This window comes from Callorhinus ursinus, unplaced genomic scaffold (genome assembly GCF_003265705.2).
Source record: "Callorhinus ursinus isolate GAN/ISIS: 27379988/994484 unplaced genomic scaffold, GSC_fseal_2.0 scaffold1, whole genome shotgun sequence".
NCBI lineage: Eukaryota > Metazoa > Chordata > Mammalia > Carnivora > Otariidae > Callorhinus > Callorhinus ursinus.
In genome coordinates, this window is record NW_027397063.1 from 72,324,587 (window position 1) to 72,342,139 (window position 17,553).

At 41.1% G+C, this 17,553-nt stretch overlaps 1 protein-coding gene across 5 annotated transcripts in view; it reads right to left on the bottom strand.

The window, feature by feature from the left end:
- VPS8 (VPS8 subunit of CORVET complex) overlaps nt 1-17,553 on the bottom strand; it is a 254,459-nt gene that overhangs the window by 18,463 nt on the left and 218,443 nt on the right. For 4 of the 5 annotated variants that reach the window (XM_025877364.2, XM_025877349.2, XM_025877325.2 and 1 more), the window contains one exon: nt 14,553-14,606. In XM_025877364.2, coding sequence (XP_025733149.1) covers nt 14,553-14,606 — 54 coding nt within the window. Of the gene's footprint in view, nt 1-12,971; nt 13,069-14,552; nt 14,607-17,553 lie in introns of all 5 variants that reach the window. The other variant, XR_012379318.1, reaches the window with a different exon arrangement.

The window sequence follows — 17,553 nt, forward strand, 5'->3', positions numbered from 1 at the left end:
CTGAGCCATAAACATAAAAAAAAAATCTTAAAACAAAAAACAAAAAACTGAGTTACCATATCTTCATTTGTCTAATATCTAACCCTGCCACCAGAATGGGGGTTCTGTGAAGGCAGAGACTGGTTTTGTTCCCTACAAAGCCCTGCACTTAGACCCATGCCTGCCACATAGTAAGAGCCCAATACATATTTTTGGAATGAATTAAGGCAGAATTTGAACTGGAGGCTACAAACAAGGCATCACAAAAGCAGATATATGAACATGGGATTGGCTATGTTTAGGAAATGAGAAATTTCCATCGACTAACGAAGGAAGGAAAGAAGATGAAGATGAAGTGCGGGCTGGTGATGCACGCAAAGCCCACACTGTCAATCTAAACCAATTCAGACTTCACTTTGTTAGTGACAGGGCTCCACTTAAGTTTTCCAAGCATAAGAAGAGGTGGAGCATGAACTGGAGCCCCAGAAGACAGAGACCATGGAGTTGGTGAAGACTTTTGGAACAGTGGAGGTACACACTGACTGCGGAATGACAACACTGTTGAGGTAAACACGAAGCACAGAGGGCTTCTCGGAGCTAAGTGAAATGCAGAGAGAGGACACTGGAATTAGAGAATTTCTTCTTTCCAATGATTGCAGAGATATTTCTGTATAATTTTATTTTCTCTTCTATTGCTGTGAAGTTGCTAGAGACAGATATGGACTGCCCCAATTAGTACCATAAAAAGGTAGTCTTAACTGACTTAGTCAATAAATGAAAGTTACGTGACTTAACCATGTAGAGAGGAGTCTCTCCTTTTTTTTTTTTTTTTTTTTTTTTTATTTATTTGACACAGAGAGACACAGTGAGAGAGGGAACACAAGCAGGGGGAGTAGGAGAGGGAAAAGCAGGCTCTCCGCTGAGCAGGGAGCCCGATGTGAGGCTCGATCCCAGGACCCCGGGATCATGACCTGAGCCAAAGGCAGACGCTTAACGACTGAGCCACCCCAGGCGCCCCGAGGAGTCTCTCCTTTTAAGAATATGCTGTATCTGGAGTAATATCTACCACTAGTAGATATTTCACACAAAACAGGGAGCTATGGGGCGCCTGGGTGGCTCAGTCGTTAAGCGTCTGCCTTCGGCTCAGGTCATGATCCCGGGGTCCTGGGATCGAGCCCCGCATCGGGCTCCCTGCTCAGCGGAGAGCCTGCTTCTCCCTCTCCCACTCCCCCTGCTTGTGTTCCCTCTCTCGCTGTCTGTCAAATAAATAAAATCTTTAAAAACAAAACAAAACAGGGAGCTATAACTTATTTATGGCACAAGAGAAGAACCAAATGTAAATCACAACTAGAATGCCCCTAGGATATGTACAGAAAACAACAAAACACAAGAGACCCACGGCAGTGGCTTTTGTCTGAGAGAACAGACTGCACTCAGCACCAGCTTGCATTTCATCTTCATCTTTTCCTTTCCTTCTACTTTACCCAAAGACTTCTCACTGTTTCATGAACAGACTCAACCCCATGTTCCGATACTACGAAAGGAGCGTGAGCTTTCAGGGATGGCACGTGAACTGATTTGGGAAAGTAGTCCAGACAGAAAGCTCTACTCTGCAGTAACAGTAGATCAGCCTCTCGAGAACAACACATACATTAGAGCAGCTCAAACCTTGCAAAGCTCTGCTGTTTGGATTCTATGACCTTTACAAATAGGTGATCATTCAGCAGAGTGCAATTAAGAACGGCCTACTGAGTTGTTTTAATGAAAAATAATGGGCTGTTAGCTGCTCTGTCATACCTACTGAAGAGAAAAAAAGACCCCTGCCACATATTGTAGGAAATGCCTAAGAGCTTTGTCAGGAAACTCTGTTGGAAGGGAAAGGCCCATTTCTAACCTGAGCAATACTCTGAACTTCAGCAGGGTCCAAAACTCCAAGGAGATGGTAGCCATGGGGACATTACTTCTTTTGGTAAGGGAGTTCACCTGCGTATACTGAGAGGGCACCACGATGGAATACAGAGCAACCACTGGCTCTGACATGGCCCCACACACAGCCCCACTGTGAGAGACTCCTATGATCTAACTCCACTCTGAAAACAACGTCAACTGTTCATGAAGGGGTGTCCTATTTGAAGCAGAAAAATCACACCCATTAACTCTCAATTAACAGAACCTGGTGACTAATAAGTAATGCTATCTAGGTCTCTGTGGGGCTCTACCCCTGGCTCTGCTTTATACAAATATTTTATTAGTTAGCTGGATAAAGATAAAAGAGGCCAATGCATGGAATGAAAAAACTTGATTCCCAAAGAGGTAATCTGAAACAATACAAGTCTTGCACTTGGCTCTAGAAACCAACAGCAGTTACACAGGATGGGGTCAGTGGTGCGTGGGAACAGAATCAGGAGCTTGCTATCAACATGTTCATTGAGTCAACCGTGCAGAATGGCTGCTAAAAATCTAATGTGCCTTTGGTTTCATTTAGAGAACCTAGAATGAGGAAAGGGATGATCTTGTTCTGCTCTAAGCTGACCTGCCCTAAAGTAGCATGGTGGGAACAGAAGAGGTAGGGTATGAGGGGGAGAAGTGAGTGAGGAACGGAACTGTGAATGTTCTGCCTGCACAGGAGACTAGGCCTGGGGACTCAGGACTTCACCTACAGAAAGCACTGGGAAGGCTGCTATATAAAAAAGGAATGAGGTATCTTTCTAATGGCTTCCAGAGGAAGGGCCAGGATCAACAGGTATCTATCAGCCAGAATAAGGACTAACTCTCGAAGATGGAACGTCTTGCCTCAGGAGAGGGTTTTCACTAAGAGGTAGGACACTGCTTGTTAGAAATGGATGAGGAGAGAGATGAACGCTTACTAGCATGACAGCATGAGATGCTCTGATGACCTTTTCACCACTGAAGCTATATATATCTCTACAGACAGATATAGAGACACACACACACACACCCCTAAAACCAACCCTTCATAGACCTCGGAAATTGTCCTAAGGGCAAATAGCAAATGAAGAAATAACTTTTTTTTTTTTAAGATTTTATTTATTTATTTGACAGAGAGAGACAGCGAGAGAGAGAGCACAAGCAGGGGAAGTGGGAGAGGGAGAAGCAGGCTCCCCTCCGAGCAGAGAGCCCGATGTGGGGCTCGATCCCAGGACTCTGGGATCATGACCTGAGCCGAAGGCAGACGCTTAACGACTGAGCCACCCAGGCGCCCAAGAAATAACTCTTTTAAAAAAATCAATGTAGAATCAGTAAGAAAGGCAAGTATGTGGTTTCTGAACCAAGACTGCTCCCTCCTCCCACCCAGCCTAGTGAGGGAGACTCCACCCCAGACTGCTACCGCCAAGAACACCAAGCTCCTTCTCTCCCAAGCTCCTTCTCTCCCAAGCTCCTAGTTGGAGGGCTTTCTTTTGAGTAGAAGCAGGACTTCAGCATTTCTCCTCTTGCCTCCAGCTACCTGCTGCTGAGGCTAAGTCCTAGGCAAGCACAGTCAAGAAGTGGTGGGGGCTCCCTTCTTCCACCCTGACGCCACCCATGGAATACAGGCTTCATCCTGGGTACTGTCCACTACAAAAAACTGGCTCTCTGATCACCCCTGCTCCAGTTTGTGAGGCAGTGGTTCCATCACAGGAAAGGCCAAGAGGACCTCAGGCTGTGCCCTCTTCCAACAAGCATTCGAGTCCTAAGTGGGCGTGTCATTCAGAGAGAAGCTTGCCGTTATACAGAGCTCTGGTTCAGAGATTATTCCTTGGGGGAGAAGCAGGCAGTACAACAGGTCCTAATCTCTTCTCAAAGGAACTGACTTCATTTGCAACTGAGTGTGGAGAAGTTTGAACCTAAGAGTAGTCTTAAGAACAGTGAAGACTGTGGTGAAAGGCAACTGGGAGGAGAGTCATGCATTTAATGTAGACACAACCTGCACCAGGCCACTACTCTGTAGAAGAGAACGGAGGAAATGATAGCTGGCGGTGGGGAGTGCCCCCAATAAGGAGGTCAAAACAAATATTGAAAACAGACCTCAGAAACTATCCTTTCAAAGGAGTCACAATTTCACCGAATCGGTATGTAGAGCAATTTATGCACCCAGGGCATTGCTGAAAACAACAGAGCAATCAGTAGAGTTTAACAGCTGGTTTGGCCAAGGAAAAAGAGAGAGCCTTTACCAATACCACTGCCATCTAGCTGTCTGTGGGCAAACCCAAGGCTGTATCTCCCAAAGAGCAATATCAGAGGCTTAACACTTGGGGATGGGTAGGGGGATAGACTTCATTAAAATAACCCAACCAGTCACTAAAAATAATAATAATAGCTTAGGCTGCAGCAGCCTGGAGTAGAGTAGAGTGGAGCAAATAAGAATAACTCCAGGAGTGGGGGATCAATGCACAGAGTTGCTACGTTACCTAAGATATCTAGTTTCTAACCAAAAAGTACAAGGCATATAAAGAAATAGGAAAGTGTGATCACATACTGGGGAAGAAAAGCAGATAACACAACCTGCCTTAGAGAGTAACCAGATGTTAGATGTAACAGAAAGACACTAAAATCAGCCATGATAAATATACTTACAGAACCAAAAAAACGCCCAAAACAAACAACAATTAAAAAAACACACACACAAACACACACACAGGAAATGGATGAAATGTAGGAAAGTGTGATTTTAAAAGTAAAGGAAGGTATGATGGCAATGTTGCACCCCCAATACAGAATATCAATAAAGAGGTGCACGTGGGTGGCTTACTAGGTTGGGCGTCTGTCTTCAGCTCGGGTTGTGATCCCAGGGTCATGGGATTGAGCCTCATGCCTGCTGGCTCCCTGCTCAGCGGGGAGCCTGCTTCTCCCTTTCCCTTTGCCCTTCCCCCCCCCGCTGCTTGTGTGCACAGGTGCATGCTCTCTCTCACTCTTCAAATAAATAAAATCTTAAAAAAAAGGAATATCAACAAAGAGAAATTACAAAAAAGTATAGTAAGGAAATTCTAGAGTTTAAAGTATAGTAACTAAAATAAATTCAGGAGAGAGGCTCAACAGTAGATCTGAACTGGCAGAAGAAATAATGAACTGGAAGATAAATCAATAGAGTATGCAAGCTGAAGATTAGGGGGGGGAAAGAGTGAAGAAAACTGAACAGAGAAACACAGGACACCATCAGTACCACAACAAATACATAATGGGAGTAAGAAAATGAGAAGAGAGAGAATGGAGAAAACAAAATATTTGAGGAAATTGTGGCTGAAGAGTCACAAATTTATTGAAAAGCAGTAACCTAGGGCACCTGGGTGGCTCAGTTGGTTAAACGTCTGCCTTTGGCTCAGGTCATGATCCTGCACTCCCGGGATTGAGCCCCGCATCGGGCTCCTGGCTCAGCGGAGAGTCTGCTTCTTCCTCTGCTCCTCCCTCGCCCTCCCCACCCCTGCTCGTGTTCTCTCTCTCAAATGGATAAATACAATCTTTAATAAAAAAAAGAAAAGAAAAGAAAAGCAGTAACCTACCCATCCAGGAAGATCAACAAACTCCAAGCAGGACAAAGGCCAAGAGATCCACAAATATCTCATGGTAAAAATGCTACAAGTTAAAGACTTGGAGAAAATCTTGAAAAGCAGCAAGAGAAAAACGACCACTTATAAGGGAACCCCAATAAGATTAGTAACTAAATTCTAGGCAGAAACAAGATAGGGCAGAAGACAACAGGATAGTATATTCAAAGTGTTCCAAGAAAAAACCTGTCAATCAGTAATCTTATATCCAACAAAGCTATCTTTCAAAAATGAAGATGAAAGAAACACTTTCCAAGTAAACAAAAATGGAGAGAAGTTGTTGCTAACAGACCCACCTTATAAAAAAAAATACTAATATAAGTTCATTAGTCACTGTTCACAGTCATTAGTGGAAAGCAATTCAAGTCCACATAAGAGAAACCAAAAAAAGAATGGTAAAAAGAACTGGAAGGCAACTGTATAATAATATGTATATAATGTAATGTTGGCCTATAACATGCAGAAATGCAATATATTTAAATGGGTAGGGACAAAGCTTTACTGGGCTAAGAACGTGGCTAAGACAGTAAAGCAATAGTTATCACAATGTATTGTTGGGTTTGTAACATTAACAGATATACCATGTAGAAGAGTTATCACAAAATGTGGGAAAAAATAATAGAGCTAAATAGGAGTAACACTTCTATGTATAACTTGAATTAAGCTAGTTTAAATCAGAAGCTGAATCAGAAAAGTTAAGATGTATAGGGTAAACTCTAGAGCACCACCAAAACAAAAAACAAAAACCAGAAAAAAAAAACCCCTCAAAGACATTTAAAGACCTCACCCAAGAAGATATACAGATGGTAAAATAAGCTTATGAAAAAATACTCAACATCGAATGTCATTCAAGACACCACTACTGGAATGGCTAAAATCGAAAAATAGACAACACCAAATGCTGACAAGGATGTAGGACAATAGGGACTCACATTCACTGAGTGGGAATGCAAAAATAGTACAGCCACTCTGGAAGATAGTTTGGCAGCTTCTCAGAAAACTGAACATTCTTACCATACAATCCAGCAGTTGCTCCTTGGTATTTACCCAAATGAGCCGAAAACATGTCCACACAAAAACCCGCACATGGATGTTTATAGTAGCTTTATTGACAACTACTGAAACCTGGAAGCAACCAAGATGTCCTTTAGTAGGTGAATGGATGAACAACAAACTGGTATATCCAGACAATGGCATATTATTCAAAGCTAAAAAGAAATAAGCTATCAAGCCACAAGAAGACATGGAGGAACCTTAAATGGGTATCACTGAGTAAGAGAAACCAATCTGCAAAGGCTACATACTGTCTGATTACATGACATTCTGGAAAAGGCAAAACTATGGAGACAGTAAAAAGATTAGCAGACGCCAGAAGTTTGGGAGGTGGGAGGGAAGGATGAATAAATGAAGCATGGGATTTTTGGGGTAGTGTAACTATTCTGCATGATACTGTAATGGTGCCGACATTTCATTATACATTTGTCAGAACCCACAGAATGTACAACACAAGATGTGACCTCTATTGTAAACTATGGAATTACATTAATAATAATGTATCTACGTTAGCTTATCAGTTGTAATAAATGTACCACAGGAATGCAAGATGTTAATAACAGGGGAAAATGGAGGGGGAAATGTATGGGAACTGTACTTTCTGATCATTTTTTCTATAATCCTAAAACTGCTTAAAAAAAATAGTCCATTAATGGGGCACCTGGGTGGCTTAGTCGGTTTAGCATCTGACTCTTGATTTCAGCTCAGGTCATGGTCTCAGGGCCATGAGATCGAGCCCTGCGTCAGGCTTTGTGCTGAGCGTGGAGCCTGCTTAAGATTCTCTCTCCCTCTCCCTTTGCCCCTTGCTTGCGCTCCCTCTCAAAAAAAAAAAAAGTTCATTAATTTAAAATATCAATAAAGAAATCCAAATGCTACATTAGAAAATATTCAATTAATACAAAAGAAATTGGCGAGGAGTAGATTTGTACATTGGGTAAGAACTCTGAGATACTTCGAAACGCTCAGCTAGTCCCACTCTTTAGGCCAGAGTTTACACCCAATCATCAGCAAGAATGAATACCACAAGCAAGTGGTCACCACTGTCCTCCTCTGTAACTGTTTCCAGCTAACACTCTCTTCCTCTATAGGAGGACTAGTAAGCAGGTTTCAGAAAGGCCCTGGCCATGAGGAGTAAGGAAAGAACATGGCAGTGCAGTCAGACCCATGACTATGTTATACTTCACCTGAGCCCTGAGTTCCTGAAGAATAGCTGTAGTTAAGGAAATCCCCATACCCTATTGTGGGAAACAGCTTACTGCAAAGACCACCCTTCCCCCATAAGTCTGAGACAAAATCCACCATGCCACCAGGTTCATCTATGACAAAGCTAGACACCGGCCCATCAAATTTCCACTCTTGGCCTCTTAAAAGATGAGCAGAACTGTTTGTCTTGATTCAATGGAACAAAATGCTTGTTAACTGATGACCAAACTTTAGTTAAGCTTCTCTCCTTCCCCCAAGCCCTTGATCCACCCTCAACCTGAGCCAGCTTACAATCCTTAATGATCCCTTCCGAGAACCAGCTGACCACATGAAAGACATTTCTAATCAACTATCTATCACCTACTCCCCCACATCTGGTTCTTTCTACCCGTTTACTGGCCCCAGCAAAAAAATTCCTTTCTGCCTTTTTTTTTTTTTTTTAAGTAACCTCTACGCCCAGTGTGGGGTAGGGCTCAAACTCACAACCTCAAGATCAAGACTCACATGCTCTACTTAACTGAGCCAGCCAGGTGCCCCTGCCTGATTTTTTGACACCCTTGCGGATCTTAAGGTTGGAACATTCTCCTCATAGCAAAAGCCCCCTCCTCTTTCTGCAATTATTCTTTTGAATAAAGTCTCTCCTTCCCTAAGTCCAAATTTGTTTTGTTTTTGTTTTTGTTTTAATAGACTCTACTCGTTCAGGCTAGATGTTAGGGTCTAATTGAAATCATCCAGTACACATCAATGGACATGTCATTTGGGTTTAATACAACTGCAGACTCATAAAATCCTAACATAGCAAGGGATCTAAAAATTGACCAGCCCACCTCTCCCCCACTGCAGGAAAAGCTCTGCAACAGCTCTGAGTGGCAGTAAACATCCTGCAAGGATCAAACACCTCCGGTAACAGATAATGTGCAATCTCACAAGGCAACCTGTCCCACTATCAGAAAATTCTCCTACCTAAGCTGGCATCTCCATCTACCAGCAGCTACCCACCAGCACCAGTTCTGGCCTCTGAACTGCAAAGAATGCCTATGTTTCCTTCCAGATCTTTCAGCTGTCTGAAGGTAACTGCACCCCAGCTACTTCACGTCAGCATAAAAAGGCACCTGGCCTGTGGGGATCTTCCACTCTGTCTCTGCAAAAACAAAGACTACATCCTGCCCTTGGTTTTTCTTCTTCTTCTTCTTCTTCTTTTTTCATTTAAATGAGTAGAGGCATGGAAGTCACATTTGGATCTAAGTCCTACTAAGAAAATAGGGAAGGAGGCAGCATACCTCCATCAAGGGCTATCCCTTTTTGTTCACGAGGGGCCAGTCAGCTGAGACACTGCAGCCAGCTTTTCCTGTTGTTATGGAAACTGTGGCTCTGTGAGGCTTTTCCCCTTAAAAATACCGCCCCCGAGTTCCCTCCTCTCCCTGCCAACGATTCAATAAAAATCCTGAGTGAGTGCAGTCATCTACATTCCTGACATGAGTGGCAAGACTGCGAACGGACTCTAAAAATTTTACCTCACTAGAACACTTGGACAAAACAAAAAACTGCTCCAAATTCTTGTCATACACTTGAATACTTAAGGAACTACTCATCAGTCTCTGGGAGGTTTGGCTATTAAATCCACCAGTTCAGTCACTATTCACTTGGAAATGTGTTGACAGCAAGAACTCTATTTCACTGACCTTGGTCCTTCCCAGGCCTGGCATCTTGAAGCACGTGGAATATTCACTGACTCTACCCCAGACTTATGAGAAAGCCTTTCCACTCTACTCCCAGTACCTTGTCCCTGGCTGAAGAAGTCACTCTGGAAGACCATCAACCGTGGACTCTTCCAGTGGGTTTTACCAGCGTGAGGATATTCTTTAACCAGAGTTCTGGACTCCTCAGGCTTCTGCAAACACACCAGCAGAGAAAGCTCATCTAAAACAGGGGATGGCTCAGGAAGTACAACTATGCTTTTGTGATTGAGATGTAAGACAAAATTACTTTCTCTGGTTACCATGCATGTAATAATCCCAACCTTGCAAATTCCTGGTTGGTGTTTCTTTAGTAGTTGAGAAAAGATGCATCAAAGCTGAGTGGTTTTTGATGCTGCCTTCAACTAACTCTCTAAAATCATTTGTCACCTCAAACATTATCAACACCTCCAATTTTAATCTGTTCTAGTGAGTCAATTGCAAGGGACTTTTACAGTAATTTTTATCTTAGGAAAACGCTTCCTGATTTTTAAATTTCCGGTCATCCATGATCAAACACTGAACAAGCCCTAGAGAAGCATGTGTATCTTCTAACTTTACTGAAGTTATCAGAGCCACTTAAGAAGAAATTTTATATACATAAGATAAATATTACAAATTTTGTATGCCACATATATATAATATACAAGTATTTCTAATCCAGAGCTTTCTAAAAGACTATCTAAAATGCAAAATGCTTGTGTTTTGAAGAGTTGTGTACACATGCTCATAAAATTTGCTACATTCTGACAGGTGGCAGCAGAGTGGAAGAGCGACTGCTACAGGAGACACCTATCCCAGGAAGTTAGGCAGAACCCTACAGAAAATGGCTTCTGTTCTCCTCAGCACTTCCGCGCAGCTCTTGCCAGAGCCAATACTAACAACACAGTCACCAAGCACTTTCTTTGGTTATTGGTCAACAGAGAATCTCAGGCTCAAATCAAGAACATTACTGCTCCTTTGTGTTTCCTACACATCACTTTGGCAGTCAGTTGTTCAACAGACACTGCTGGGGCCTCCATCTGTCAATGCAACTTTGACAATGTAGCTCCAGGATGATACCTAGAATACATTTGTAGATGTTCATATATATGCAGGAACAAACACACAAACATACACACAAAAATACGTATACAACCAGGGAAGTACCAGTTAGGTGCTGAGTTTCACACTGGTCTCACTTAGAATACTGCTGACGTAGCTCAAACAGCAAGGGACTGACCACGCTGGGATTATAAGCCTGAGACAGCAATGAGGTTTCATTTGTTCTTTCTCTCTTTACTCAGGCCCAGAAACTACTTTCTCCCCCCTCACTTCCCGTAAACAGCTATGAATCCTGCGGAATCTCTTTGACATCTCTCTCCTTCACTCGACAACTACCGACTACTTGGTTCTACACTTAGGGATATGATAGCAAACAAGTCTGACTCGGTGGCTGTGCCTTCCTGAGGCAGGCAGTCTCTGATGGGGCAGACACAGAAGTAATGAGGCAAGGTCAGCAAAGCCCGGTAAACATGTCGGTAGGTGGGGACTAGTGCCGGGTGCTATAAGAGAGAACTCCTCACGGGAAGGACAGCTGGCTCACACTTAAGGTGTCAGAAGGACACCTTTTGGGGGGAGAAAAAATAAGACTTGAATCTACCTCATCTCATTCCATTAATACAGCACAGCCTCAGGACCTTTTTCTTGCCTGGACACTGTCTATTCTTCTGATCGATCTTTCTGCCTTTAATCTCACCTTTGACAGAAACCCTTATCCTCAAGATAAAAAGCAAACTTCACAAAATAGTGCTCTTTTGTGATATGGATTCCCATTCATTTCACCAAGCCTCTGCATGCTCCCATATTTAAGACACACAGAACCATCTCCATTTCTGAGATGTCCTATACTCACCCATGTCTACCTGGAATACCTTTTCCCTTGTGCTTCAACGCTAGATCAAGCTTTATCTTCTTTGAGAAGCCTTCCCTGACCACTCAGTCTGGGAGAGGCACCTGTTTCAATACGTATTTTAAAGTTATTCTAGACATCATAACAGTGTGATATTAAGTATGTGCTATTTAGTTTAAGCTTCAACTTAGGGACAGTCAGTGGTCCTAACCAAGAATCCATATTTCAGAGACTGCGAGCGAATACGAATTCCCAAAAGCAGCTACTCAAAGTCCTTTGGCTGTTCATTATCGACCAACACCTAAGATTTTGCTCATTTGCTCAAAAAACCCAGAAATTTTTTTATTGGTGAAATTGATGTCTGTTAATCAGAATGGTAAATATGAGAGATGGGCTCTCATTGCTAAAATAAAATGTATCCAAGATGTATCTGGATTAAATATTTTAGAGATAGCCCCAATTCTTGCATGGACAGCGAATAAGTCTGTACCTGATCACTTAGGAATGCCACCTGGGGCCACCGTGTCCAGTCATTGGCTTTGGAAGTTTGTTTGTCTGATGCTGATTACAGGAGTAAGAGAATCCTACTTATGTAACACTGCTACACCCCTGACAGTGGTCAGACACCTGAAATGACAGACAGCTAGGCCATTACCAAGTTTAACAAATAGGTTACATGAAGCTATTTCTAAATGAGTATTTAAACATCTTTAAGTATGGCAGGATTTGCTTTCGTTATAATGTAGTAACAAAGCTTTTCTCAAACTTCTTCGTTGGGCTTTTTACCATGGGAACACATGAGTTGTATTAAATCTGCTTAGTCATCCCACACAGCCTCTCCTCTCTGCTCCTGTGTACCCTGTGCACCTTCCACGGCATGTGTCAAACTGTACGGTCATTGTCAGTTTACATGGCTACCTTCCCCAATAAGTGCTGAGGTCCTTGAGAACAAAGACTATGTTTTTCATCTCTGTAGTCCCTTGCTTAGCTCAGGATCTACATACAGAAATACCGGCTGAATGGACAACAATACAACGTAGCAATAATAAAGTGACAGGACATCTAACTAGGATTGGGGGATTTGTGTTTTAACACCAGTTTCAGTAATACCTGAGTCCCTACTATGTGCCAATAATTTACCAAGGACTTACTGTGTGTCAAACACAGTGTTAGGCCCTTAAATAGTATCTCATTTAGTCTTCAGGATATTTCTGAGAGGTAGTGCCATCATTTACAGCAGAGGAAGCAGAAAGGCTGACTAAGAGAATTATTCTACTAGGGGCGCCTGGGTAGCTCAGTCAGTTAAGTGTCTGACTCTTGATTTTGGCTTGGGTCAAGACCTCAGGGTTGGGGCGCCTGGGTGGCTCAGTCGGTTAAGCATCTGCCTTCAGCTCAGGTCATGATCCCAGGGTGCTGGGATGATCCAGCCCCACATCGGGCTCCTGGCTCAGTGGGGAGCCTGCTTCTCCCTCTCCCTCTGCCTCTCTCCCTGCTCATGCTCTCTCTCCCTCTGTATCTGTGTGTCTCAAATGAAAAAAAAAAAAAAAAAAAAAAAAAAAAAAAGACCTCAGGGTTGTGAGATCGAGCGCTGCATTGGGCTCCATGATGGGTGTGGAGCCTGCTTAAGATTCTCTCTCTCCTTCTTCCTCTGCAACCCCCATCTCTTAAAAAAAAAAAAAAAAAAAAGTTATTCAGATAAATAAGTGAAAGAGTCAATCTTTGAACCCATGTCTGGTTGAATCGAAAGCACATTTTTAACCTCTACTTTAGAAGTGTGTCCCATAGCTAACACTTGAAAGCTTAGGCAAAAAAACAGCCCTCTGGATTCCAATTTCCTCATTTGTTTACGTTGCGAGACCAGGTGACTCAAGCCCTCCCCCCGGCTAAGGTCACAGTGTGGTGGCTCCAGGCAGCAGCAATCATCATCTCAGTCTGCTGCCCTTGTGGTCCCCACAAAAATGGAAGAGAGTTTCCTGGGCAGCAGGGAATAGGGCTTTTCGGATAACATATTTTGTTTTCATTCTTTTTTTTCTTTTAAAAACGTCTCAGGGGATTCTATAGGCAGAGAAAAGGGACCTAGTTTTGGCACACGGCTTTGAAGCTAGAACCTGCTGTTAGGTGACAGAGCCAGCAAGTTGTTATTTTTGTTCTACAATTCTTCACTGACATGGATGCTGGCTGAAATCATAAAACAGGCAAGGAAAGAAAACCTACATCCAGGGACACTTATTGTCAGCAAAATAAAAGTGGTAAAAGAAAACAGTAAAAAATGTCAGCTTGTTTACCACATTTCAACTGCACTGTTGCAGCTGTATACAGAAGAGGATTTTAGGCCTGGTTCTCTTGACACCATCTGAGAATCACTCAATTGAAAAGACTCACACCCTTTCTGTGCTACAAAGTTTCCAGTCAGGGATTGGAGTGGCTTAAGTAAGGGTTCCATCCCACAAGGATTTATGGAGCACTTGCTTATGCAGTATGAAGTGCTAATATCTCAGGCCAGTTTTCTCTGGCACAGCTATCTGGAGGGAAAGCATATTAGTAGGGAAAGAATACCTTAGACTATCCTCCTTAGAATATCTTTTATCTGCTACCACTCACTGATCAGGATAGCTGCCTGGTAAATAGAATGGGAATTCTAGAACAATGAAAGTTCTTAGTTGCCAGGGGACTGATGGTAGGCCCAACCCCCCATTTGGCTTCCTGGAAGAGCTAAGGAATTCTGGTGATATGTCATTAAGGTGTCCAATCAGAAAGAACCTTTGACAGCATTGAGATGATTAAAAATCATTATCATTTTGAGACAATTGTTCAAGAGAGGATAATAAACACACAGAAGGAGGAAGGTGGATTTGTGCCTTTAAAACTCACTATCTTCTAGAAATGAGCAGAGGAGAAAAAAAAAGAGAGACAGAACAAGAAACAGACTCTGAACTATCGAGAACCAACTGATGGTTACCAGAGGGGAGGAGGGTGGGGGGGATGGGTAAAATAGGCGATGGGGATTAAGGAGTGCACTGGTCATGATGAGCGCCGGGTGATGTATGGAAGTGTTGAATCACTATATGGTACACCTGAAACTAATATAACTGTATGTTAACTATACTGGAATTAAAATAAAAGCGTAATAAATTTAAAAAAACTCACCTTCTTAACAGCAGAATCTCCTTTGGATGGATGACAAGAAGGAGACATTTTTACCTAGAAAAAAAAGGCAAACATTTTAATAGCCTTTTAGTTATAATCTAGTTTTATTTGACCCACACTCAAAATAACTCAACTAGAATTGGTATAACTGAGATAAAACAGACATTTTCAGAACAACAATGAATAGATTTTTTTTTTTTTTGTTAAGTCCCTTTGAAACTTTTCTGGAGATCAAAAGTCAGTAGTTAGCCAAGATAAAGATATGATTAGGGTAAGTAAAGTAGAACAGATGGCAGAGACTGGTTTGAACCAAATGGTGAAGAACCAAATAGATACAGATCTTTGTTGACAACATTAATCAACTGATGCAATATGCAATGGTCAGCATTTCTTACAGAGGCCAACTCAAAGTATCCTTTGTGACATAATAGCCTTTTAAGCAAGACATGCACAAAAGAATTTGATAAAATGGCCAAAAATTTAGAAAAAGTATCAGCCAAACCATAATAAAAGGATGTTTAGCTCAAGGAAGAGAAGACTGATGGTATAGGGGTATCCTGAAGTATCTGAGGTTTGAAAGAGATTGTCAGATCAGAAAAAAAGAGCAAGACTCAACTACATGTTACATGCAAAACCCATATTTTAAATGTAAAGGCACAAATGGCTTGCAAAGATAAACCCTGCTAGCACTAGCTTTCAGAGCAAAGACTAATACCAGGGATAAAGAAGACCATTTAATAATAATAAAGTGGTCAATTCATCAGGAGGACATAACAATCCTAGATATCAATGCATCTAATAGCTTAAAAATACATAAAATAAAAATTGATAGAATTGAAAGGAGAAAAAGATTTTATAGTCAGAGATTTCGACGCCATTCTCTCTCAATATATTGAAGAACAAGTAGGCAGATATTTAGAAAGGATTTAGAAGACTTACGGCACACAATTAACTAACTAGATCAGTTGGACATTTATAGAACACTCCACCCAGCAAAAGTAGAATACACTTTCTTTTCAGGTACACATGGACCACCACACAGACTATTTCCCGTCAGTAAAATAATCCTCAGTAAATTTAAACGGATCCAAGTCATACTAAAGAAGGTTCTCTGATAACACTAGAAGTAACTTAGACTTAGTAAAAAGAAAGATCTCTAAAAAAATTCCCAAATACTTAGGAACTAAGTTACATTTTCAAATAACCCATGGGTCAAAGAAGAAATCAAAAGGAAATTAGATCCTAGAAACATACAACCTACCAAGAATGAATCATGAAGAAAGAGAAAATCTGAATAGCCAACAACTAGTAAGAAGATTGATTCAGTAATCAAAAACCTCCCAACAAAGAAAAGTGCAGGTCCAGATAATTTCATTGGTGAATTCTACCAAACATTCAAAGAATCAACACCAATCCTTCTCAAACTCTCCCAAAAAACTGAAGAGAAGGGAACACTTCCAACCTCACTGTAGGAGGTCAGCATTACCCTGATATCAAAGCCAGACAAGGACACTACAAGAAAAGAAAATTACAGGCCAATATCCCTGATGAACAAAGATGGAAAATCCTCAATAAAATACTAGCAAACTGAATTCAATAGCATATTAAAAGGATCACACACTGTGATCAAGTGGGATTTATCCCTGGGATGCAAAGATGCTTCAACAAATACAAATCAGTAAGTGTGATACCCACATTAAGAGAATTAAGGAAAAAAAACTATATGATCATCTCAGTCAATGCAGAAAAATTCTTTGCCTTTTTATGATAAAAACACTCAATAAACTAGGATTAGAAGGAAACTACCTCACACAATAAAGGCCGTGTATAAAAAAACCCAGAGCTAACATCACACTCAGTGAAGAAAACTGAAAGCTTTTCCTCTGAAATTAGAAATAAGAATGCTTGCTTTCACCACTTCTACTGAACATAGTATTAGAAATTTTAGCCAGGGCAATTGGGCAAGAAAAAGAAATAAAGGCCATTCAAATTGGAAAGGGGAAAAGTAAACTATATTTTCAGATGACAGGTTTTATGTAGAAAACTCTACAGAGTCCACAAAAGTAACTGTTAGAATAAACAAATTAAATAAAGTAGCAGGCTAAAAATCAGCACAAAAAAAAATCAGTGTTTCTGTACACTAACAATGAACAATCTGAAAAAGAAATTAAGAAAACAATTCCATTTACCATAGCATCAAAATGAATAAAATACTTAGGAATAAACTGAGCCAAGGAGGCAAAGATAAAAAGAAAACATCCTGTATTCCTGGACTGTAAGACTTAACTGTTATGATGTTCACACTACCCAAAGCAATCTATTAATTCAAGGCAATCCCTATCAAAATCCCAGTGTCATTGTAGCAGATATAGAAAAATCCATTCTAAAATTCATATGGAACCTCATGGGACCCTAAATAGCCAAAACAATCTTGAAAAAGACAAAAGTTGGAGGTCTCACACTTCCTAAACTTACTAAGCTACAGTAATCAAAATTGTGCTACTGGGATAAAGACAGATATGTAGACGAATGGAATAGAGAGACCAGAAATAAATCTTCACGTATAAGGTCAAATGATTTTTGACAAGGGTACCAAGACCATTCAATGGGAGAAAGAACAGTCTTTTCAACAAATGGTGCTAGAAAACTAGATATCCATATGCAACAGAATGAAGTTAGACTTTTACCTCGCACCGTATATGAAAACTAATTCAGTGTCGATCAAAGACCTAAATGCAAAAACTAAAACGATAAAACTCTTCTTTAGAAGGAAACACAGGGAAAAGTTTCATGACTTTGGATTTAGCAATGATTTCTTAAAGATGATACCAAACGCACAAGCAACAATTAACAAAAAAATAGACAAACTGGACTGCATCAAAATTAAAAACTTTTGTATACCAAATACATAAATATAATAAAAAGGCAACTCATCAAATGGAAGAAAATATTTGCAAATGATATGGGATAAATATCCAAAATAAGGAATGAATATCCAGAA